The 24,350-nt window shown below is 46.9% G+C and overlaps 1 protein-coding gene and 1 long non-coding RNA gene across 4 annotated transcripts in view; one reads left to right on the plus strand and one right to left on the minus strand.

Annotated features, from left to right (window-relative positions):
* Window positions 1-372: 372 nt before the first annotated feature.
* VAV1 (vav guanine nucleotide exchange factor 1) overlaps window positions 373-24,350 on the minus strand; it is a 49,880-nt gene continuing 25,902 nt past the window's right edge. For 2 of the 3 annotated variants that reach the window (XM_025457243.3, XM_049097519.1), the window contains exons 3-27: window positions 23,784-23,842; window positions 23,596-23,664; window positions 23,182-23,290; window positions 22,998-23,093; window positions 21,926-21,994; window positions 21,653-21,756; window positions 20,976-21,075; window positions 20,208-20,303; window positions 19,933-20,001; window positions 19,568-19,654; window positions 19,380-19,465; window positions 18,908-19,040; window positions 18,467-18,576; window positions 17,702-17,803; window positions 17,372-17,469; window positions 17,262-17,284; window positions 17,043-17,088; window positions 15,265-15,401; window positions 14,869-14,934; window positions 11,451-11,482; window positions 7,634-7,750; window positions 6,092-6,179; window positions 4,102-4,216; window positions 2,642-2,793; window positions 373-682 (exon numbers count right to left, since the gene is read on the minus strand). In XM_025457243.3, the coding sequence (XP_025313028.1) occupies window positions 629-682; window positions 2,642-2,793; window positions 4,102-4,216; window positions 6,092-6,179; window positions 7,634-7,750; window positions 11,451-11,482; window positions 14,869-14,934; window positions 15,265-15,401; window positions 17,043-17,088; window positions 17,262-17,284; window positions 17,372-17,469; window positions 17,702-17,803; window positions 18,467-18,576; window positions 18,908-19,040; window positions 19,380-19,465; window positions 19,568-19,654; window positions 19,933-20,001; window positions 20,208-20,303; window positions 20,976-21,075; window positions 21,653-21,756; window positions 21,926-21,994; window positions 22,998-23,093; window positions 23,182-23,290; window positions 23,596-23,664; window positions 23,784-23,842 (2,217 nt within the window). In that variant the 3' untranslated portion in view covers window positions 373-628. The remainder of the gene's footprint in view (window positions 683-2,641; window positions 2,794-4,101; window positions 4,217-6,091; window positions 6,180-7,633; window positions 7,751-11,450; window positions 11,483-14,868; window positions 14,935-15,264; window positions 15,402-17,042; window positions 17,089-17,261; window positions 17,285-17,371; window positions 17,470-17,701; window positions 17,804-18,466; window positions 18,577-18,907; window positions 19,041-19,379; window positions 19,466-19,567; window positions 19,655-19,932; window positions 20,002-20,207; window positions 20,304-20,975; window positions 21,076-21,652; window positions 21,757-21,925; window positions 21,995-22,997; window positions 23,094-23,181; window positions 23,291-23,595; window positions 23,665-23,783; window positions 23,843-24,350) is intronic. The other variant, XM_025457244.3, reaches the window with a different exon arrangement.
* Window positions 12,924-16,919, plus strand: LOC125753079 (uncharacterized). Its single transcript, XR_007404055.1, has 2 exons — window positions 12,924-13,517; window positions 15,015-16,919. It is a non-coding gene; the product is annotated as an uncharacterized LOC125753079 (long non-coding RNA).

Consider the following 24,350-nt stretch of genomic DNA (forward strand, 5'->3'; position numbering starts at 1 on the left):
ATAAACCAAGAGGCACAGTCATTCCACTCAGTATTTCAGGACAATCAGCCAGATGTCTTGCATGTGCCAGGAGGGATGTGAAAGTTGCAGAGGAACCAAACATGAAGCAGAAGCAATGACATCTCTGCAGGTGGCAGTGTGAGAGATAACCGCCAAGCACCAGCTGTCTCCCCAACACCCCAGTGTCAAGCCCGGTGGAATTTAAGCCTGATCTTGGGGAAAGCTGACTAAGATGCTTCTTTTTAGCAGAATTGGATGGTAGTTAAGTTCTAGCACAGAAAAAAAAAACAAAGGAGAGTTACATTTTTGTGATCTGGAATCTGTGAGTGTAAAATTCTTTCCCATTCAAGTCCTCCTGAATGACAGCAGTCATTCCTTTCATGATTTTATTAGAAGCTGTTGCCTTGAGCCCCACCTTCTTGAGGGACCCCAAGAGAAAATCAGTGTGTTATAAATTAACCATGGCGGGCGTCATCCCAGGAGCCCTGCCAGCTGGATGCTGGCCCTCCACAGTCCATCCTGGATTCTCAACCCGCTGGGACCTGTCACAGCCCCTCCTGGCCCTGGTGCCTGTTCATCCTGGGCTCAGAGCCTGGAGTTTCTCATCTCTCGGCCAGTGTGCCAAAGCTCAGCAGTATTCAGAATAATCCTCCTCCACATAGTTAGAGGGGAACCAGCCAACCTGGAAAGAGAAGAGAAAGTAGTCAGGGCAGCTTCTGCACCTTCCCTACTGTTCCTCAACATACCAGGCAGGTTCCCTTGCAGCCCCAGGGCCTGTGCACCTGACATACCTTCTACCCTAGAAAGTACATCCCTAAAAAAAAAAAAAAAAAAAAAAAAAAATACATCCCTGAGATACACATGACTGATACCCGCCCCCAAACACCTTCCAGAGTTCTCTATCACATGTCACCTTATTAATGAGGCCTTCCTGACTACCCTATTTAAAATTGCAAACCCTATCCACCCCCCCACACTCCTTATCCCTGTTTTATTTTTCTCCATAGCACTTGTCAGCATCTTATTGATTATATATTACTTATTTATGGGCTTGTCATCTGTCCCCACATTCCCACTACAAAATGAGCTCCTCAAGGGTGGGGATTATTGTCTATTTTATTCATTAGATTCCCAAGAGCCTAGAATAGTTCCTGGCACACCAGAGATGCTTAATAAATATTTCTTAAAAGGATGGATGGATGGTTGGATAGATAGATGGACAGATGAATCCATTATAGCCAAGATTTCCCAAAGGCTCTCTCAAACCCCAGTTGTCCTCCCCTACACATTGAACTAACCATCCACAATTCCTTTTTTTAAGATTTTATCTCATTTATTTGAGAAAGAGGGAGAGAGAGCATAAGCGGGAGGTGGGCAGAGAGAGAGGAAGAAGCAGACTCCCCACTGAGCAGGGAGCCCAATGCAGGGCTCGATCCCAGGACCCTGAGATCATGACCTGAACCAAAAGCAGACACTTAACCTACTGAGCCATCCAGGTGCCTTCTACCCTCTACAATTCTCAACAAAACTGTTCACCTAAGCAATTATCTGAGCTGTTTTTTCACATATGTTTCCCCCAGTAGGATGCAAGTTCCTGACCAAACTTCACTCTTTAACAAAATTTTTTAAAGATTTTATTTATTTATTCATAAGAGACACACAGAGAGAAAGAGAGAGGCAGAGACACAGGCAGAGGGAGAAGCAGGCTCCATGTAGGGCGCCCGACGTGGGACTTGATCCCGGGACTCCAGGATCACGCCCTGAGCCAAAGGCAGATACTTAACCACTGAGCCACCCAGGGATCCCATTTAACAAATATTTTTAAGAAACCATTACAAGTGAAGCAGTATTCTAGAGACTAGGAATTAATTTATGGATAAAACAAATAAGACTCTCTGTCTTCATGGGACAAAAATAAGACCTAGCTGGAAAAAAAATTTTTTTGAGGAACTTTGAGGTCCCTCCTGAAAGTCCGAATGCAGGTAGGCAAAAAAGTACCAAAGGCAAAAGTAGTCAGTTCCAGTTATACCTCTTCATGCATTTAATATTTATTGAGCATCTATTATGCACCAGTCACTGGTGACACTGCCTCAAACAAGAGACAAAAATCCCTCCCTTCATGTCCTCCAAACACACCAATTATTCTCTCACCTCAGGGATTTGTACCTGCTGGTACCTCTGCCTGGAATACTTTCCTCACCTCCTCCATGACCTTCTTGCTGGCTAACTTTACTCATCCCTCAGAGATCACCTGGGCCTCCAGAAGTCCTCCTGACCTGCTCCTACCCTGCCCTGTGATTCCCCATCTCAAACTTGACCACTCAGTGTTGTACCTGCTTGGTTACATGTCTATCATCTTCACTAGACTCTGAGTTTCATGAGGGCAGTGACTGTACCACACTCACTTTGTCATTTTGTCTCCTCAGCACCCAGCAGAATGCCCAACACATAGTATGTGCTCAGTAAATAAAGGCAAGTTGTGTAAATGAATGAAATCTTTATCTCCTTTCCTCCCCTCTGACCAGGGAAGACCCATAGGAGCCACTCCCCACCTGCTCCATTCCATAATTCTAGGCTCTAGTGCTATAGCCAGGTCACCCCATGCCCTTTCCCCAGCCTGTCAAGCTTTGCACCAACTCACCCGGCCATAGATCTCCCCTCGCCACCAGCCTTGTTGCCCCTTCTTGTTAAGGATCTTGATGATGTCACCCTCCTTGAGAGACAGCTCTGATCGGTCCCGGGCACAGAAGTCATAGCGTGCTTTGGCTGTGCCAAAATATTTGGTGCTTCCTGCTGTGTGGGGGAGAGCAGAGGTGGGTAAAGAGCCTGGAGCAGACACCTGCCTGCCATCTAGGGACAGTTGAGGGGAGGAATGCTCTCAGGAGAGTAACACGAGGATGAAGGGTCCCTCAATACTTCTTCATGCAGAGTACTGAGTGCCCTGTGCTCTGAGTGGACACAACTGTACGTCTGGAATCATCCTTCTAGCCCAATCACTATCCAAGTTTAGAAAATAATGCCATTTACGAACTTTTTAAATGGCATCTATATGTTAATAGTGAAAGGAATAGAGGGAAGACATGGAGAAATTCATTCTAGGCTGTTCATATTAATTATCCTAAGAATACCAAGGGTCAAAAAAGAAGGGGAATACAAGGAAGACATACAGGGGAGAGAAATACAGAAAATTTTTCATAGTAAAATATTAAGTAACATTATAGAATGGAAAATTAATTTTTAGTATTTCTGAAAATATGCTAAGATCCAAATTGACACCAGAGCAAAAAAGTAACACGCAGACAAACACAAACATCTATCCCATTGGGTGATGAAGATCCTCTGATGATGCCTGGAGTCCTGATGTTATGTTGGTGTTGCTTTTTCAAAAATGTAACATTTTAATAATAATTAATCTTTAAATCTCTCTTTAAAAAAATTTTGGCTATATAAGAATTCAGAAACTATGTGACTTTTCTGAAAAACATACATCAGGATGCACTCTAGCAAAATGAAATTTTGAATAAAATTGAATGAAATCAGAATAAGGAATTTTCAAAATAAAGGGAAATATGAGAAACAAGAAATATAGATGGAATCTGAATAATTCTTGATACTGCATTTGAGAAGCTACATGCAATTGTTAAGAAAGAATTCTAGAACCTATGTCATAATGATTTTAATTCATAGCAAACTGTATCCAACATTTCCAGGTAATGTCAATGAACCTATGGGAGAGGGATGTAAAGGAAAAGAGAAGAAGGCATTAAAGATCTTGCCTTTTTGTGAGAGAATGTTATAGATACTAATTAATTCTTGATATTGACACAAAAATATAGGCTTAAAAGTGCAGGTGAGGACCCTTCTGCTACCTAGTGTCCTCATCTTCCCAAATACAAAAATAACCTCCCTCCCACCTTCCATCCAAGTAAATCAACATGCAAACCACTCAAGAGCAAAGGCACTGACTTGTGTGAGAAGGAGCTCCCACTATTTAACAGATATGACCCCTATATGCCCACTGGAATGTCCATGGCATCCCCAAACTTGCCCTCTACAATAGGAAGGAGCTGGGACCACAGGCCCTCAGCCTGAGACCTCTACCTGGCGGTTTGCTGATGGCTCTCTTCTCAGGCTCCTTGAAGGGGAACTGCAGGGTGGTGTCCAGTGACTTGAAGCAGTCCTTTAGGGAATTCTGCTGGTAAAACTCCACCAGCTCCTGGAAGGACAGCAGGACAGATGCTATCCAATCAGGCCAGCTCACATGGGGCCAGAGCTGGAAGGAGTCACAGCTAACTCCTCAGGTGCAGCAGGTCCCCCCCGTTCCAGCCTCCCTAGTAAGTGACTCCTTGACTGTTCCCCATGATGGGAAGCTCATTCCCTTCTTGACCAACCAGGACCATTTTGTGGGGAAGAGATCACAGTGCCTAAAGCTGGTTCTCTTATTAACAAATTCTCTTCATAATAAATTTACCAAATAATCAACTTGCCTGATAATCAGCTCACCAAAATCAACTCCCCCATGGGTGTCAAGAGTCTTATTTTTGTAATTAATAATTATTATTATTATTATAAATTCTGTTTATTGAACATCTATTATGTGCTGGTCAGTATGCAATCACACATCATAAAAATCTAATAATCATGAAAGATGAATACATTCATGCTTCTCTCATTTTATAAATGGAGAAACTGAGTCACAGAGAAGCCAAGTTCCTGATCTGAGGTCCCACATCTGGAAAAGGGAAGATCCAGAATAGAGTCCCCTGGGGGAAGGGGCAGTAGAGTGTAGTAGGAAAGACAAAACAAAATGTCTCATGGTTTAGAGTTCTAGACTCCAAAAATGCTAGTACCATGAAAGACACACACATGAAGAAAAAGGAAGAAGAAGAAGAAGAAGAAGAAGAAGAAGAAGAAGAAGAAGAAGAAGAAGAAGAAGAAGAAGAAGAAAGATTTTTTAAAAGACTGGCAAACTATCACAAACAAAAAGAGACTAAGGAGATAAAAGAGAAATGCAATGTGTGATCCTTGATTATATCCTGGAGGAAAAAAAAGAGCTATAAAAGGCATATTTGGGGCAGGAGTTTGGAAAATAGACTGTATATTACATAATAATTTTCCATCAATGCTCAACTTCCTGGGTATAATCATGATACTGTAGTGAGATACAAGAATGTCTGGTTCTTCTGATATCCATGCTAAAGTGTTCTTGGGTAAAGGGTCTTGATGCCTGCAACTTATTCTTATATAGGGCAAAATAAATGTGTGTGATGGGGGAAGGGATTGACAGAGAAGGCACAAAAGAGGTAGAATATTAATTAGTAAATGAAAGATTCACAGATGTTCATTTCACTATTCCAGGAACTTTTAGGAAATCTTTCAGAAATAAAACAATGAAGGGAAAAATTTTCAGAATCAAGTTTTGGGGGAGAAAAACATATATGAGCAGTCCTTAACCTTTTAGGGAATCAAAGACCTGTTTGAGAATGGAGTGAAACCTGAGACACACGCCTCCAAATACGTGCAGCTATGTGCAAAATTCTGTATCTTCTTCCAGAGAACTCAGAGCTCCTCAAAGATCCACAGACCACAACTTAAATACACGTGCCTTAGGCCAATGGGCTTAAAATGTCTAAAAGTGTGCCCCAAATTACAGGGCACCAAGCAGAAGCAAAAATGCTTGGAAGGTGTTTGAATTCTCAGTGAAAAGATCATTGAACAGATGAGGCAAAGCTAAGTCTTGAAGTCTTACAGAAACAGGAGCTCTGTTCCTCTGTGATACGAGAAAAAGAATATCAGTTTCACCTGTGTGTGAAATAGAACCTCCTGCAGTGAGGTGAGAGGATTCACTAGAGTCCTATCCATAGCACATCTGGTCACCCAGTAAGTGTTGGCAAATGCTCACTGCTGTTACTCATCACCATCATCATCATGGGCCATTAGGAGAATGAATTTAAGGCCAATAAGTTGCTCCATGGTGCTCTTGGAGGGGCTGCTCTGAGTAGGGGAAAGGGCGGTCCCAAGATGGGGCTTCAGGGAGGGCTAGATTCTCCCAGATTCTGATAGGCCAGGATTGAGGTAGATTGGTGCTTACCGTAAGCCCCCGGAAAGCCTTCTTCTCTGTAATCCGGTACAGTCCTTCTGCTGTCATGATTTTAATATGCTTGACCTCAACATTATACCTGGAAGCAGTGAGAGAGAAGCCCAGATAGTCACTGTGCCCTGACACTGGAGACTCAAGCTCATCGCCTGCCAAGTCTCAGCCCCCAAGCTATATACCCCAACCATGGTCTCACACAATCTTGACAACTTCGGGGAAGAAACAACCATTGAAGCCCAAAGACTCAAGAAACTGCCTCCTGCTGCCCCAGCAGGATTCCCTTCCCTGGGGGATGGGGAGAGGCTTTGCTACTCTAAGCCTTGATATCTTCCCCTGTATATAGGAACCATCTTCCCTGATTCAGAGGTTGTTGAGAAGTCACAAAGATCTTGTAAAGAAAGCCACTTTCTAGAATAGAAAGGATGAGCGCTGTGCTTCTCCCAAGATGGAGAGCCTAGAATCTACAGGAGGGAAAAGAGACCCATTTCCACCAACATGGCGGCCCACAAACTAGTAAGGACATAGAAGAGATATGCACTAATGTCAACACAGAAAACTAGATAACTCACCCCCCCCCCCAAAAAAAAATCTGACTACAGAAAACTAGAAATGGTCTACGGCCATACCACCCTGAATGCGCCCGATCTCATCAGAAAACTAGAAATGATGAGGAAAAAAAAAAATGCTGAGCTCTCAAAAAAGTAAAGGGAAATCCCCAGAGGCCAAAAATGAGGTTGAAACCAAAAACAGCTCACTGCATAAACTGCTACCCTACAGGGTTTGCTGATCTTGCTAACCAAGTAGCTTATGGCTTGATGATCCCACAGAAACATGGGATGAGTTACTAGGTCCATTGGAGGTGGAGAGTTAGCACTGAGACCCCCACACTCCATAAGCCTAGACTATCAAATGTGACTTCCTCTAGAAAACCCACCTGTCACTCACAGGGATGATAAGAAAATTTATCTGTCTCAGACCCAAAACAGAAAAGTCACCCTTGAGAACGCAGAACCTCACACCTGCCCTCATGCAAGTTTGGGATTTGAACATAAACCCACATGCACAGTCTAGGAAACTAAGGAATTAACCTAAAATGTTTAACCTGGAAGAAAAAATTAACCTGTTGGTGATCCCAACAGAAGCAAATGCAAAATTTCTGGAGACCCAAGTAGCATGAGATTCCCAACCAGGAAAGCCCCACTCAACATCACAAGACAAAATTACAAAACCGACCAGGAAACAAGTCACCATGAGTGAGAAGCTGCACACAACAAACAGGCATGAGTGAAGGGGTCCGCTAGCATTGTGCCCAGATGGCATTTCCGCCCCTTGCTAGAATGTGCTAAATGCCTTTTGGAGCCTGCCTGGGGGTCATTGTTCTTTCTTGTGGGCTGTCAGTCAACTGAAAGGAATAAGATGGATAAAAACACCCAGGACACTGCAGGGTTTAATAAGAGATGGTTGTCATAACTACATTCCCTTCCTCCCAGGTTCCTGCAGCGCCCAGGTCATAGGGGTCAGGGAGGGAGGAGTTACTTAATGCTGATGGCAAATTCTGCTGTGTCCTTCACCCTCTGCCGCACGAGGAACGTCCCATCTGAGCGGTTGGTGAGGATACTTTCTGCCCCTGAGCGCTCCATGGGGCCGGCGTACCTGTCAAGATACACCAAGGAGAAAGGTCCACACTGCCCCAGTGCCTGGGCCCCCACATGCCATATGGGGGCCGCTCTTCCCCTTCCATCCCTGTGATTTTTAAGTTGGTGACAGTCCCAGGGCAGGCTGCTCCAAGATGAGCCACCTTGGCATGATGGCCATTTTGAGTTAAAAAGTGATCAAAATTTAGCAGATTTAGGAAAAACGTGACATTCCTGTGAAGTGCATTCCTTCCCTCGGATGTCCCACACCCTTATCCCTTTCTTCCTAGTGCAGGATGACATCTGCCTCGTTTTGCTTGACTGTCTTGGAATTTCAGTGTCTGTGTGGATTCCCCAGGCATGCAAAATTAAGTTTGATTTTTTTTTTAAGTTTGATTTTTCTCCTATTAATCTATCTCATGCCAGTTTGATTCTTAGTCCTGCTAGAAGGACCTTGAAGGAGACAGGAATTCTTGTCCTTTGATGCAGAGCAAGCAACTGGTAATCTCCTAAGTAAATGGTCCTCCTGAGTTCTAGGAGTTTGTGCTGGCACATTTTCTGCCTACAATTTATCAGCAGGTCGGTCACAAGTCCTGAAAGCCTGGACTTGAGGTTGGCACCTGAAGTGGGGCAGTCTGGTGGGAACTCAGCCTTAACCTGTGGGGTCTGGTGCCATGTCCAGGTGAGTAGTGTCCAAAATGACCTAAATTGTAGGACACCTGGCTGAGAGGGAAGAATTGCAGAACTGTTTGGGGGTGGGGAAAACCCCACACATTTGGTTGAGAGAGTGAGTATAGAAAAACAGGGTTTTTTTTTTTTTCCTTAAATCTGGAATTTGACATTGCTTGGATGGACATTTACTGGGTCCCCACTGTCTGCCCCTCTCTGTGACCGCCAGGACAGAAACTGGGTGAGGAGAATGAGACACAAGCACCAGGTACAAACTGTGAAGAGAGAACCCAAACATTCCACCATCAAGATAAGTGATAGCAAAGAGGTACGGAGTGTTTTAATACAATACTTTTAATAATCAAAATGATTGACAAAACAATCATTGAGGGAGTGAGGCACCCACACACACTGCCCCGTGGACGGGCCCTGAACATACAACACTCGGGGCAGGAACTAGACAGAGAAGGACACACGGTACATGATTCCACGTGTGTAAATCATCCAGAATAGGCTCCTCCATGGACAGGAAGGTGTTAGAAGTGGGTGTGGGTGCTGGGAGCCTGGGGGTGACCACTAATGGGGTCAGGCTTGCCTTTGGGGGATGGAATGTTCTGGAGTTATAATGGTGATGGCCACGCAACCTTGCAGATGCCCTAAATGCCAATGGATATGAATATATTTATGCTGTAGACACAAATATGTAACATAGATAATATATATTAGTCATAAATAATACACAATATGGATGATATTTAAGTGTGAATATGAATGTATTATGCTATAAATATAAATATGTAACATATATAATATATACTAATTAAAGGTCATAAGTAATTATAGATGATATATAAAGGTGAACATGAATGTATCTGTGCTGCAAATATAAACAGAACATAAATAATATACATTAATTAGAGGTAATATATAACTATACAGAATACATACATGTAAATATGTAACAGAAATGTAAATATTAATATAAATGCCACTTCAAATGGTTAATTGTATGTTATATGGATTTCAACTCAGTTTTAAAAATTAATGCAAAAAGGGATCCCTGGGTGGCTCAGTGGTTTAGCACCTGCCTTTGGCCCAGGGCACGATCCTGGAGTCCCGGGATCGAGTCCCAAGTCGGGCTCCCGGCATGGAGCCTGCTTCTCCCTCCTCCTGTGTCTCTGCCTCTCTCTCTCTCTCTCTCTCTCTCTCTCTATGTCTATCATAAATAAATAAATAAATCTTTAAAAAAATATTTAAAAAATAAATAAATAAAAATAAAAATTAATGCAAAAAAATCCATAGTGAACAAAATGTCAGGGCTTTAAATAAAGACAAGACCTGACTCCGTACTCGGGGTTCCCTGCATCACCTCTTTCTACACCAAGCCCTGTCAGACCCCATCTTTTTTTTTTTTTCAGACCCCATCTTTATTTACAATTTTGATATTTTGCTTATCATGGATTTTGTTCACCTTGCTTTTTTTTTTTTAATTAAGCAAGCTCTATGCCCAACAAGGGGTTTAAACTCCCTACCCTAAAATAAATAAATAAATAAATAAAAAATAAACTCCCCACCCTGAGATCAAGGTTGCATGCTTCCTGACTGAGCCAGCCAGGCACCCCTGTTTGCCTTGCTTTTATTTTAAGTGTTGCATTGAAATATTATGGATCTTGATCCCTGAGTTTTTGAGGGCCCCTTAAATTCTGTGCCTGAAATGAATCACCCAGTGCCAGGCATGATGATGACTGCATCTCAGCAGGGGAGGGCAGAGATGGGGTTTGAATCCTGGCTCTGCCACTTGGTTGCTCTGTGACCTCAGGAACTGATTTTGCCACTCAGAGACCTAATTTCCTCTTCTGAAAAGAGGAAGCTAAAACTGCCCCCATGGAGTGACATTTCTGACCCCTGGCAGTAACGCAGCTGATGTACCTCGTATGCGGTTGGCGCTGGGGAAATGTGAGCATCATTACGCCCCTTGTGTTACTATGACTTTTGAGGGGCAGTAAAGTCTGGCTCTGGAGTCAAGCAGGTAGGTTCCATCTAATCTCCGTCATTTCCTCACTGTGTGACACTGAACAAATCACTTCCCCTCCCTAAGCCTTGGTTTCCCCCTTCTTTGCCAAAAGGGAGGAAGAAGAGCAAAGAGCTATTATGAGAATTCAAAGTGCTCATCAAAGTGCTGACCTGGCAGTCATACAAACAATCCCGTATGACATCATCTAAGATGCCAGCAATCATAAAATGCACTGTTCTTTCACGGGCCATTGTGAAATAAAAACTCCTACCCATAAAATGAAGCAGAAGACTGATCTTCCACTGGTGGTAAAAGCCATTCCAATGTTAGAGATGTTAAAATATTTCTTTAAAAATGTGCATTTTAGAATTGATGGAATGTAGTCATAATAAGATGGTCACAATAATAACAGAGCTAATCTAATTGCAGAAAATAAAGTGCTTACTGTGTGCCAGGCATGGGACTAAGAATTTGACAGGGAACAGCCCATGGAAGCCTTATAACAACCCTATAAAGTAGATGTTGGTATTAATCTATTTTCCAGAAAGGAAAGCTGAAGCCCAGAGAGGTTGAGTTACTGGCCCAAGGTCACATAGCTGGGAAATGTTGGACTCAGCATTTGAACCCAGGTCAGAAGCAACACTGACTTCTGGGCTCCAGAAGCAACACTGTAAACCTCCACCCCTCACTGTTCTACCTACAATAAGTGTTCAAAAACAGGAAGGAGGGGCTGCTGTTACCATCCCCACCACCATTTTCCTTCCAGTGAGACCCTAACGTCCCAAAGTCAGGGAGCCTCTTTTGTTTTTCTAGCCCCTTAGCAGCCCTGGGTACAGGGCTCAATCTAGCAGTTAATACCCCAGAGTTCAAAAAATGAATAACCGGTTGGTTTAGAGGCCCCTTCAAACCCAACCTCGGAACACCCTCAGAGGTCTCAAGTTGAAAATAAGTTCTGTATGTTGGCAAATTGAACACCAATAAAAAATAAATTTATTATTAAAAAAAGAAAAAGAAAAAGAAAAGTAGTTCTACTCACCAGAGATGAACAGACAGGTCCTGAGGGGGACCCTAGGGACACAGACAGAGATTGGGACTTAGGATAAAGAGCCCAGGTTGGCAACAGACTGCAGAGCACTCCATTAATTCACTGTCATTTACTATCATTCATTCCACCATCCTTTCCTGAATGCCAGGCACTGTGCTTTTCACTAAAGATGCAGCCTCAGCATCTCGTGGGAGAGACTAGTCCACTTCCAACAGGGACTGTCCAGCCACCTGTTTTAGCATAACCCTCAAGCCAAGAATGGGTTTCATATTTTTAAATGGTTACCAAAATTAAAGGAAGAATAATATTGCCTGGCATGGGAAGATGGGATGAAATTCACATGCCAAGGTCCATAAATTCAGTCGCTATTGGAACATGGTCACACCCTCTCATTTACACACTGTGGCTGCTCTTGAACTACTCTGGCAGAGGTGAGAAGTCACAAAGAGAGCCTGTGACCTGTAAAGATGAGAATCTATATTATCTGTCTATTTACAGAAAGCTCAACCCGTAGTGTGAATAAATGCAAAGGTGCTCACTTCCACCACATTAGGATGGTTACTGTAAAGAAAACAAAACAAACAAAACAAAAAGAGAAGATAGCAAGTGTTGGCAAGGATATAGGGAAATTGGAAATCTTGTATTACTGGCAGAAATGTAAAATGGTACCACCGCTATGGAAAACAGATGGTAGTTCCCCAAAAACTAAAAATAAAATCACCATATGACCCTGCAATTCCTTTTCTGGGTATCCACCCAAGGGAATTAAAAACAGGGGTTCAAAGAGATATTTATACATCCATGTTCATGGCAACATTATCCATGTTAGCCAAAAGGTATGTGTCCATCAAGAGATGAACAGGTTAACAAAATGTGGTGTGTACACACAATGGAATATTGTTCAGCCTTAAAGACAGAAGGACATTCAGACACTTGCTACAACCTGGATGAACCTTGAGACATTATGCTCAGTGCATAAAAAATGAATTTATTAAAAAAAATAATTTAAAAAAAAAGGAAAAGCCATTCTCAAAAGGACCAATTCCACTTATCTGAGGTTCCTAGAGGAGTCAAAGCCATAGAGACAAAAAGTAGATAGTGGGATCCAGGGGCTGAGGGAAGGGGTGGGGAGTTTAATGTTTCACAGGGACAGAGTCTCAGCTTTGCAAGATGAAAAGAGTTCTGGAATTGGATGGTGGGGTTGGTTATATAACAGTGTGAATATACCTAATGCCACCAAACTGTACACTTAAAAATGGTTAAAATGGTAAATTCTCTGTTATGTGTGTTTTACCATAATTTAAAAATAGTAACAATAAAAAGAATGAGGAATAACCTACCTCATTGCAAAACATCACCCCAAAAGAAAATCCATACCTATCACCCATTAAACCTTCCACCGTTATTCCTTCCACCTCCTGGGAGTATCTGGGAACTCTTTTTTTTTTTCTGGGAACTCTTAATTTGCTTTCTTTCCCTGCAGATTTACCTATTTTAGATATTTCATGTAAATGAAATGATTGCAGAATGTACTAAATGCCACTGAAGTGTGCACTTTAAAATGGTTAATTTTATGTTTTTCAAATTTCACCTCATTTTTTAAAGAGAAAAAAAGAATGAAATGTTCTATGTACAGTAGTATGGAAAGGTCCCAAGATATATTAAGGGAAGGGGGCTGCAAAACAGTGAGTGTGAAATCCTTTGAACAAATCGTGGGGGAAATGAGAATCCGTATTTGTATCCACTTGTATGTACATTAAGAAACTCCATGAGGCACACAGAAAACAAATAACAGTTGTAAGGTAGGTGGTGCCAGGAGGATGGAATCCTTGAGTAGAAAGGGGAATTGTCATTTTTTCTATCTTTTTTCTGAGCCTTCATTGTAATGGGAGAGGAGGAGGCTAGGATGGGTGTAGCTTTAAAAAGGCAGTACATTTCGGAGGCAGAAATTGGAGAGATGCCCAGATCTCGGCTTTTGAATGCCATGTCCCACTGAAAGGACCAGAGCTCCTTGGGGGGAAATGGTTGATTCCAAGACTGGGGCATGGAAAGTACAAGGTAAGTCTGGTATTATGCCAGAAAATAAGGAAGAGCTCAGAGAATAATAGGGATATATTAAAAGGACAGATAGGGCTTTCATTGGCCAAAAGTTGGACAATTTTAAAGAATCCATGAGCATTCCTGAGATATGTGCATACAAACCTGATTGATTAGCAGATAGACAGATACCCAGCTACACAGATACATAGATGCTTGATACATAGATCAATGCATAAATGATTAATGGATACACAGAGACACAGGTAGATACCTAGATGATCATTAGATACATAGATAACTGATAGTAGGTAGGTTGATTGATTAGGAGATAGCTCATCCTTACAGTAGAACATCTGCTAAAAAACTTGGACAGAATGATAGAGTTGGATATGCATAATGTAGCTTCACAGCAGAGAAACCCAGAAGACCCAGGCCAAAAAAGAAAAAAAAAATCACTAAAAGATAGTTGGAGGGGGGGGTTGTCAAAACTTAAATATGGACAATAGATTAAATCATAGCATAATCTCAATGTCAAGTGTCAAATTCATGATTGTTAAAATCATGCTATGGTAATGTAAGAAAAAGTTCTTGTTCTTAGGAGGTATTTAGGGATTAAAGGAAAATATGTCTGTAAACCACCTTTTAAATATCTTCATAAAAAATAATATGAATTTCTAAAATAAAATGTGCAGAGAAAGAGCAAATGAAAGAGCAAACGGGACAAAATGCTGACAGCTGGTGGATCAGGGAAAAGGCTATTTGGAGTTTTTTGCATTATTCTAGCAACCATTCTGGAAGTCTGAAATGATATCAAAATTAACAAAAATGATACAAAAGCAACAAAACAGGAGAGAGTTTCCCTCTGCAGGTTCCTGTTTGGGCTGTGAAGCAGCCAGAAGAGCATCTGTGGTGAGGGAGGGAGGTCTGGGGAGAGTGGGAAAGATGTGAGGTCACTGTAAGGTGAGGGGGTCAGGCCAGCAGAGGACTGCTGAAAAACAGGCCAGGCACAGTGTGAGCAGGTGTGTCCACAGGAGCTGGGCCAGGAGGCATGGGTGGCCGGCTCCTGGTGAGACAACATTCACTGCCTCTGAAGGAAGCCAGGGACTGGCCAGGCCTCTGAGCCCCTGCTCCTTCTCCTTTACAAGGGCGAGGACTTTCATACAAGAATCAAGGGAGAAAGGACTGGTCATCATTCTGCACGTGGCCCCTACTCTGGGTTCAGGTTTGGCAGAATGTGGACTTCAGGAATGACCTTACCATGATGGGCAGCCCCTCCCTATCTCAGCAGTGTCACCCCAAGCCTTCTTGCCCTCACACGACCCTTTCTGGAACCCCTTGCCCTCACTCCATCCCAATCTCAGGCACTCACATGCACGTAGGGCTTGACTCTGTTACAGGGAAACCAGCCAACTTCATTGGTAGCCGTGTTTCTGCCCTAAAAGGCCAGGAGGGAAAGACATGGACAGAGAGGTTATAGGCATTCATGCTTGTGTGTGTGCTGAACTTTCTACCCAGTGGCCACGCTGTCTGTCCATCTATCTCGCTGTGACCTGCATGACCCACGGAGTGCCAGCCAGTATCAACTTCCTGGGAAGATGGCCATCTCGGAAGAGCCGATCCAGTCCTAGATATCCCCATGTATATCACCCTCCCCAGATGCCTCCTCCAGACCAGCCTCTCCTGCCAGCGTCACTTCCCAGGACTGCCTGCACCCATGGCCCCACATTCAGGTCCTTCTCCATCAATCCTACGGCTCAGCCTGTACCTCCCACCAGTTCTGTTCGGCCTCAGCCTTGGTGAGCTCCACGATGTCTCCAGGGTTGAGCCGTAGAAAAGGTCCAAAGGCTCCAGGGGGTGGAGGAAGCCCATAGTACTCCTGACACACCTCCATCTTGGGCAGACCTGGAGGGGAGGGATGGTGGTGGCTTGGTGTGGTTAGTAGTGGTCAGGGATTTTCAAACCTGAGTCTCAAGGCCCACCAGGATGGTGAAAACTAGAGGCTGACAGCACCAGGTGGTGGTGAGGAGGTGGAGCACCTGAAATTCTATGTTGCTGCTGGGAGTCCACTTTGGACAGCAGTCTGGCAATATCTCTCCAAAGCTAAATAGATGTCCACCTTGTGATCTGATAATTTGACTCTGGCATATGTGACCAAGAGAAACAAATGCTCATGTCCACCAAAAGTTCTAGACAAGCTTACTTCACAAGAACCAAAATCTGGCAATGACCCAATGTCCTCAATAAAATAGATACACTGAGTGTGATATAATCATGCAATGGAATCCTAGACAGCAGTGACCAAACTGAGTCTCATTGACATGACACTTGACTCAAGAAGCCAGATGCAGAAAGAGGACATACCACATGAGTCCATTTTTATGAAGTTCAAAGAAAGGCAAAACTCATCTATGGTGACAGAGGTCTAAGAGTGGTCCCCTCTGAGGGCCAGGTGGGTACTGACCAGCAGCACTGGAAACTTTCTGTGTGGTGGAGATATTCAATAGTGCAGTCTGGTAGGACAATCACTGGCCAGAGGTGGCTATCTGTCCCCCAACACTGGTCTGAGAGTTTCCGGAGGACAAGCAGCACAGCTATTTTAGCTGTTTGCCCCAGATGACTTCTACAGTAGATGCTAAACACAAATAACCCATCCCTGGTGTAATTCCACAAAATTCGTTAACATAAGAATGAGTCTAGCCTCTCCCCTCTGCCATTGAGCTAAAAAGAATCCATGTCCTCCACTTCCCCATCCTCCTGGTGGAGGGCACTTTGCTGAGACCAAATATCATAATCAGATTCTGTGGCGTGGCATCAAGAGGAAAGGAGGTGAGAACTATCAGAGGCGTGCCTAGTTGACTAAGGCTAGAGAAGGCATCTCTCAGAGAGTAAGAGAAAAGAGGCAGTGGATAAGAAAAGTGGATGGTAAGAGAAAGAGCATCTTTAAAAAAAAAAAAAAGGATTTATTTTTTGAGAGAGAGGGAGAGTAAGAAGGAGCGGCAGAGGGATACAGAGAGAATCCCAAGCAGACTCCCCGCTGAGTGTGGAGCCCGACGTGGGGCACAGTCTCATGACCCGGAGACCATGACCTGAGCTGAAACCAAGAGTTGGATGCTTAACCGATTGAGCCAGTCAGGTGCCCCAAGAAAACACATCTTAAGGACTGTTATTATCAATGCATTCTTTTCCAAGCACTTGAGCAAAGCAAGTAAAGAATCTAAGTTAGTTATTTTTAAATTCCTTTCAGGGAGATGCCTGGGAGGCTCAGGGTTGAGCGTCTGTCTTTGGCTCAGGGCATGATCCTGGTCCAGGGATTGAGTCCTGCATTGGGCTCCCTGTGAGGAGCCTGCATCTCCCTCTGCCTACGTCTCTGCCGATCTCTCTGTGTCAAATAAATAAATAAATAAATCTTAAATTCCTTTCGAGTTTCTAGGACTAGAACAAATGGATCACAGCTTTATAAGCAGCACATTATGTGGTTGATAATACAATTGTTGAGATCTGAGGCAAAGACCAGATTTCCTCCCGCCCCACACCTGGACTCACCCAGCTCATTCCTCTTTTTGTCCTGAGCCCGGCGATGTGGCTTATCCTGGAGGGAGAGACCAAGAAAGCAAGCGTGGATACCTAGGCCCAGCCTGGGACTTCCTCAACCCCTATGGGGGCACCCAGCAAAGGGCCATGCCCACTGCTGGGGTCTCCTGGGTCACCCCTCATTATCCCCCATGATTTTCCATGCAGAGAAAGGAGCATGGGGGGTCTCACCTTTTTCATAGTTCCTGAAAAATCTATGGGAGAGAAAAGGAAGTAGCTAAGATGGGAAATCCCCCCACGCAGAACCAAGCCGACTCCCACCCTTTCTCCCACTGGTATACCTTGCCCATGTCGGCCACACGGAGGGACCCTTCCCAGACACTCCTTGTGTGCAGGTGCCCGGCACCGATGACAACGGTAGCCCTGATAGAAGGTGCCTCTGGGACACAAAGGCGAGATAAAGCAAAGTCAGTGATGTTGAACAGACACAGCCAATCATTTTGCCAAGGGTCCCCTTGGGTTCTCTTTAGGGCAGCAGAGACATGGGGAAGCCAAAGCTCAAAGGAGAGCCTCCTGCCTTCCAACTCAGGGGGAAGATGGCCAGAGGAGCCCTTCTAAGGAAGAAAAGATACCCAAACCCAGGCCCCAGGCCCATCCTCCCAGACTCCCACCTCAGCAGCATCTGGCAAGCCTTGCACGACGTGGTCTCCTCAAAGGAGAACATCTGGAAGTCATGCCCATTGGCAGTAGCGTTCTCGGGGTAGATGTTGGAGCTGGAGAGGGGAGAGAATTCCATGCAATGGAATAGTATTCAGCACACAAGGGAATGAAGTACAGACACGTGCTGCCACTTGGACGCATCCATGCAGCCGTATTGGATATGCTGCCCAAAGCATATTGTGCCTCTCGGTCTGCCCACCGATGGGCATTAGGGCCGTTGCCATGTTTTAGCTATTGTGAATAGTGCTGCTATGAACATGGGTGGAGACTATAAAGCAAATTGGTTGTCAGGGGCTGGTGTTGGGGGGTGGGGGATGGGGAGTGATGGCTTCATGGCTGCAGGGTTTCCTTTTGGGGGATGAAAATGCTCTGGAACTTGACAGAGGTGACGATTGCACAACACTGTAATGTACTAAATGCCACTGAGTCATATGCTTGAAAAAGCTAAATTTTTGTTACATAAATTTCACCCCAAGAAGAGAAAGAAAAGGAAGGAGGAAGAAGATGAGTCTGTCCAGGCTGGTGGCTGAAGCTCACACAGAACCTTGGCTTTCTGAGCATGCAGACAGCATCAAAAGCCTATCCCTCCCAGTTTCCAGATGAGGAAACTGAGGTTCACGGTGGCCCTACAGAGCGGAGCACAGAATTGCCTCTCGGCCTCTGCCCGCATGTAGAGTCTTCTGAGGACAGGAGGATGGAGGAGGAAGGGATCTCACATGGCCATTTCGAACTGCTCCATCCACTTCTTCTTCAGTTCTCGTGTCTTGAAGAACAGCTCATAGCCCTGGACACCTTGGTCCTCGATCAGGAGAAACATATGAGTCCACTGCAGGGAAGCAGAGCTCAAAATGAAGGCACCCACTCTGCAGAGGGGGTACCACATGCCCCCTTTACCCCTACTCCTGTGGGGAGAAGAGGGTCAGGCCTATAACAGCCTCTCTACCCCCAGGAGAACCAGGCACAGGTACCTGCGTATGGGTCTGCCCAGGAGAACCAAATACACATCCATAAATCTAAAATCACACACACACACACACACACACACACACACACACACACACACACACATACTGGAATTCTAAAGGTCATGTGGGGAGGCTTGGGCTGCACTAGGGCTTCCCACCACTGGGGATCCCAGTTTCGGCCTCAGAACACACCTTCTTGTTTTCTCGCTCCCCAGAGGAGTCATCTCGAACCTGGAAGCTATGCAGGTTCACAAAGTCCTTGAGGTCGTAAGAGTCCCCTCGGCGCTTACAGATGAGAAGAGCTTTGTCGAGCAGGAAGGCGTACCTGAGAGCGGCTGGGTCAGGTGCCTCGTCTGGCTCCCCCCAGGGGTCCCCACCAGCTCCCCACTCGCTCGATCTCCTCCACCATCCAGGCCCCACCCTGCTGTCCATCTAGGGTTCCTGCTCTTCTCTTCTTAGGCCAACTTGGCAGTGCCCCCCTGTCTATCCATCCTGACTTCACCCATAAGATCCATACTGGTCCCAGCACCTGTTGGTCTTGGCTCTACACACACGTCCACGTTGGTCCTGCCGTTTGTCCATCTAGGCTCCACCCCCTGGTATAACTAGAAATCTGGCCCTGCCTCTGCCCAGGCTCTACCCTATATCTGTTGGCTCTGCCCACCTGTCCATCTTGGAGCGCCGCTCCACTGAGGTGATCTTGAGCTCCCCATCAATCTTCGGCCGGCCATAGTGGGCCAGAGACTGGTCCTATGCAGCAGGAAGGGGGTCTAGCAAGGGGCCACCAAGGAAGATACCACATACCCTCCCCTCATGGCCACACACCTGGCTATCCCTGCCCTACCCCCTCACCAGGTTCTCGATGGACAGCTGGAAGTTGGTGATCTGCCGCAGTGTCTCGTTGTCCCGCTTGACCTCGTTCACACACTGTGCCAGGTCCTGAGGGTAGAATGAGGGTATGCCTAGACACTGCCTCTCCAGCCCACCCAGTCCCCTACCTGGCTGGGGATAGGAGGTCAGCCCCTCCACTCAGGAGGTATAGAGAGGTATAAAGAGGGTATCCCCAGCATGTCCTGTCCCCAAGGGGAAGGCTGGGAATCACTCACTGGGTCACGTAGGCATGTCACTGTTGGTGAGAGGAGGGTTGCCTGTGGGTGTGACTGTGTGCCTGGGCTGCACTGCCTTGAAGGCATATGTACCTGTGCGTGAACACTCACCCTCATGGCATCCAAAGCCAGCCGCAGGTTCTCCTTCTCCACTGCATCCTGCGTGTGTTTGACCAGCTCCTGCATGACCCACAGAGACAGACATCTTCATGACCTGGGCCTGCCCTCTCCTCTTGGGAGCCCTCCACACAAGCCTGGCCTCCCAGATTCGTCCTTCCTCCCAGAGGGTCCTAGGGCTCAGCCCCTGGAAGCCAGCTCCACCCCGCTCCTAGGACACAGAGAGGAACAGAGGCCAAGCCCTTGCCTAGGGGCCCCCACTCATGCACCTGGAGAAGGAGGTGGTACTTGAGCACCCGCTGCATGGGTACCATCAGCAGGTCCCGCAACGTGAACCTCCCATTGTTGGCTCGCTGAGAACATTCCTGGGGGGTCAGAGAGGGAGAGAGATGAGCAAGATGAGGTGGAGACAGGTGTTGATTTTTCTAGAACTGGAACCATCATATCTCCCCTGAGGAAATGGTGAAGAATTTCCTGGAAGGCTGGCAAATCCTGCCTGGGGCAGAAGCCCGGGATTCCATCAGCTGAGTGGGGCTGGTGAGGGAGAGAGGGACAGGTCTGCAGGGTCTCCACTCTAGAGACCAATGAGCCTGATGTATGGCACACAAAGGTGGCTCCTTATCATCTCTGCCCTGTCTGTGCTTCCAATGGACACACTGGGCCAGGGTGGGGCTCAGCCCAGGATGAGGGCTCGGTATGAACTTGAAGCTCAGCCTGGACCTGGGGCAGCCCCTGAACTTAGGGCTGGGGATCAGGATGGAGTCAGAGTTCAGTTCAGGGTGAGGACCTCAACCTGGTGTCAGGGCTGAGTGCAGAGTCGGGGTTCAGCTGGGGTCAGGGCTCCGTGCTCCCATCTACCTCCTCCTGCTCCATTTCTCCCACTCACCTGGTCAGTACCTCCCTCCCCAAACCCTCAATGGGCAGGTCTCTGGCTGGGCAGCCACAGAAAGTGGCACCATCAATTCAGTCTCCTCCCCACTGCCCCTGGAGCCTGGGGAGGAGTAAGAGGGTTCCCCAGATGTGGCCCAGGCACCCACCTCCAGCTTCATCTGCACATCTTCCCGGGCTGTGGCCACGCGGTCCAGGTGCTTGCTGGCCGACTCCACCTGGCTGCAGTAGCGGCCGTAGACGAGGAACCTGAGGGAAGGACAGGTGGCCGGGTAATGGTGGCCGGCACCATGGTCAGGCAGATCTGGGTGTCAGTCCAGGCCCCACCTCTTCCCAGATGGGTGATGCTGAGCCTCGGTCTCCCCATCTGTAAAATGGGCATAACAATGGCACCTCCCACAGGGAGCTATTGTAGCGCTGAATGAGACAACGCATAAGAAGCTCTTAGCATTTGGTATATTGTTGCTTCAACGTTCATTCATTTAACCAACACTTACAGGGCACCTACTGTGTGCCAGCCCTGTGCTAAGCACTTTAGGCATCAATTTATTTAATCCTCACCACGACCTAGGAGGTACGTTCCTGTGCCACACTGATTTGATAGATGTGGCACCAGAGCACAGAGAGGTTAAGTGGTTTCCCAATATTACACAGCCCCAAGAGGCAGAGCTGGGGATTGAACCAGAAATGAGCGGTCCCTTGCCCAGGAGCAAAGAAGGAAAAGCCCTGCCTGTCCAGTAGTCTCTGAGGGCAAGATCTCCCAAATGCCCAGCCTGAGCAGGACAAGGTGACTTCCAGGAGTCAAGGCTGGCCAGCTGGGTCTCACCTCTCCTTGTATTTGATGAAGACCTGGTAGAGAGTGGGCGCAGTCGGGGCGGCCAGAGCTTCCTTCATCTCCTTTAGGAAGTGAGTGTGTACGCGAAGTAGGTCCTACTCGGAAGAAAGGGTAAGACCGGGGCTCAGGAAGCCAAGCAGGAGATGGGTCACCCTCCCACTCTATGTTGCTCAACTCCCAACCCCCACATTCCAGGGACAGGTGAGGCCAGCAGGTTGTCCCCACTGGACAGAGGCCAGGAGGGCTGGGGACTGGCCAGCTCACCTCGATGTTGATGAAGATGATCTCAATGTCTTGAGGTTTGAGGAACCGCTGCAGGGGCTTCATGAAGTGCTGTGGGAGGGGAGAGAAGGGTGAGGGAGGGGCCTCACCTCTCCTGGGAGATGAGGACAGGGAGGCAGAGTCAGAAAGAAACAACAGAAAGAGAGACTAAGAGAGAAAGAGAGATGGAGAATGTTCACACAAACACCTGTACGTGGCTGTTCACAGCAGTTGTTTGTAACAGTCAGAAAGTGAGAACAACCCAAATGTCCATCAGTGGATGAGTGGATAACAAGATGTGGTCCGCCCACACACGGGAATATCAGCCCTGAACAGGAGCGAGCGCCGACATCTGCTGCCCCGTGGAGGGACCCTGAGCTCATGACACTCAGGGAGGGAACCAGAGACAGAAGGCCACACAGTGTGTAGCTCCACGTGTGTGAAATGCCCAGAACAGGCTCGTCCACGGAGATGGTAAGTAGATTAACAGTTGCCAGGGGCCGGGGAAGGATGGGCTTAGGGTGTGATGACTAAAGGGTATGGGTTTTCTTTGGGAGGGATGATGAAAAAGTTCTAAAATTAAATAGTGGTGATGGTTACAAAGCCTTGTGAGTAAACCAAAAGCCACTGAGTTGTAGCCATTAAATGAGTGAACTGTACAGTATACTGGGTCCACCTCAATAAAGCTACTGAAAAAAAAAAAAAAGAAAAAGCAATGGCCCAAAGGAAGGGAATAGAAGGTCAGAGAGACGTAACAGAGACACGCAGACAGAGACGAGGGTACAGGAACGGGTACAGACAGGGACAAAGGGGCACACACAGGGAAAGAGAGACAAACAGAGGAAGATGTAAGGAGAGACCTAGAGGGAAAGAGACAGACACAGGAGACAGGATGACGAGAAAAGCAGAGACAGAGATGAAGAAACACAAAGCGACGGGACAGAGAAGAGCCCCAGGTCCGCTGGGGACACAGTGGCCTCTCAGTGTGGCCCAGAGGCCGCCACACCGGCGGATGTGCACCTGCAGGGCCACCTCCCGTGTATGCGCCTGCCAGGGGCTGGGTTGAGCATCGCACCTGCTGGATGGAGCCCAGCGTGTCCGTGTACTTCTCCTCCGTCTGCTGGATTTCCCGCAAGCAACAGCACCGCTTGTCATACTCCGTCATCTTGGGCTGAGAATGGGGAGGAGAGGTCGGTGTCGGGGTGCATGTGTGCACATGCCCAAGTGTCTGCCCAGATGTCATACCCCGCCCCACCCACCGGCATGGGCATGGGCTCCGTGCGCATGAGGTCTTCGTAGATCTCGTCACCCTCCGCTTCCTCGTTCTCCACGCAGTCATACAGGTCCTCGTCCTCCTCCACCGTGTCACTGCGGGGTATGGAGTCAACCAGGGCCACCGGAGCCCCTAGGCCAGGGACTCCACAGGCCCCTCCCAGATCAGACTCGTGTCCCCTCAGATCCACAGGACAGGGCCATGCCCCCTGGAGGCCCCCCAAAGATAGGGTCACATCCACTCAGAACCCCTAGGACAGGGCCATATCCTCCCAGACCCCTTAGGGCAGGGCCATATCCTCTCAGACCCCTTAGGGCAGGGGCATGTCCCCTGAAACCCCTTAGAGGAGGGCCATGTCCCCTCAGATTCCCAGGGCAGGGTGGTGGTCCCAGACACTCACTCGATCTGGTCAGACAGGCCACTGTAGATGTCTTCATCACCCACACTCTCCTCCTCAGTGGGAAAGGGCCTAGGGGAGCCATAATGGTATGAGCCAGAGGCCTGGGGGCCAGTTGGGAGGGGGACTTCCAGAAGGGGGAGGATTGGGGCCAGATCAACCCAAGGATGCCAGCTCAAATGGTTACTCACATGATCCCCTTATTCTGGGCAATCGGGGTCCAGGACAGAGCAGACAGGGTGTAGATGACCTGTGACAAGGGCCATGGCTGCTCAGCAAGCCCCTTGCCCACCCACATGCCAGAACACAGCCTCAGACTCCATCTGAGACTAGATATTATGGTTAGACTCCACATCCCTAGGAGTCTAACTCAGGATTTTCTCCACCTTCCCACTCCTCTGTGTGAGTAGGTCAGGTTCCCCTAAGCACCCACCACTTGATTGCCTTCTTCTATGCAATCCTCATAACCACTCAGAAAGTATAGGATGACTCAGAAAAGAGGGACCTAGGGCTCAGAGAGGCATGGCCACAAACCTGAGGTCACACAGCAAGTAGCGAAGCAGGATTGGAACCCAGTTCCAAAGATTGGAACACACCCCAACCCATGCTCTTTGTATCTGAGGTACCATCTGGTCTGACTTACCTGTTCCTCCCCCAGTAGCCCTTAGCTTTCCCGGTGTAAATGTTCATGGAAATGGACTAAATCCAATCTTTCAGCTCTATGTGCCCAGTTCATGGGCAGTTCAGCACCAGCTTAC

This window comes from Canis lupus, chromosome 20, assembly GCF_003254725.2.
Source record: "Canis lupus dingo isolate Sandy chromosome 20, ASM325472v2, whole genome shotgun sequence".
Taxonomy (NCBI): domain Eukaryota; kingdom Metazoa; phylum Chordata; class Mammalia; order Carnivora; family Canidae; genus Canis; species Canis lupus.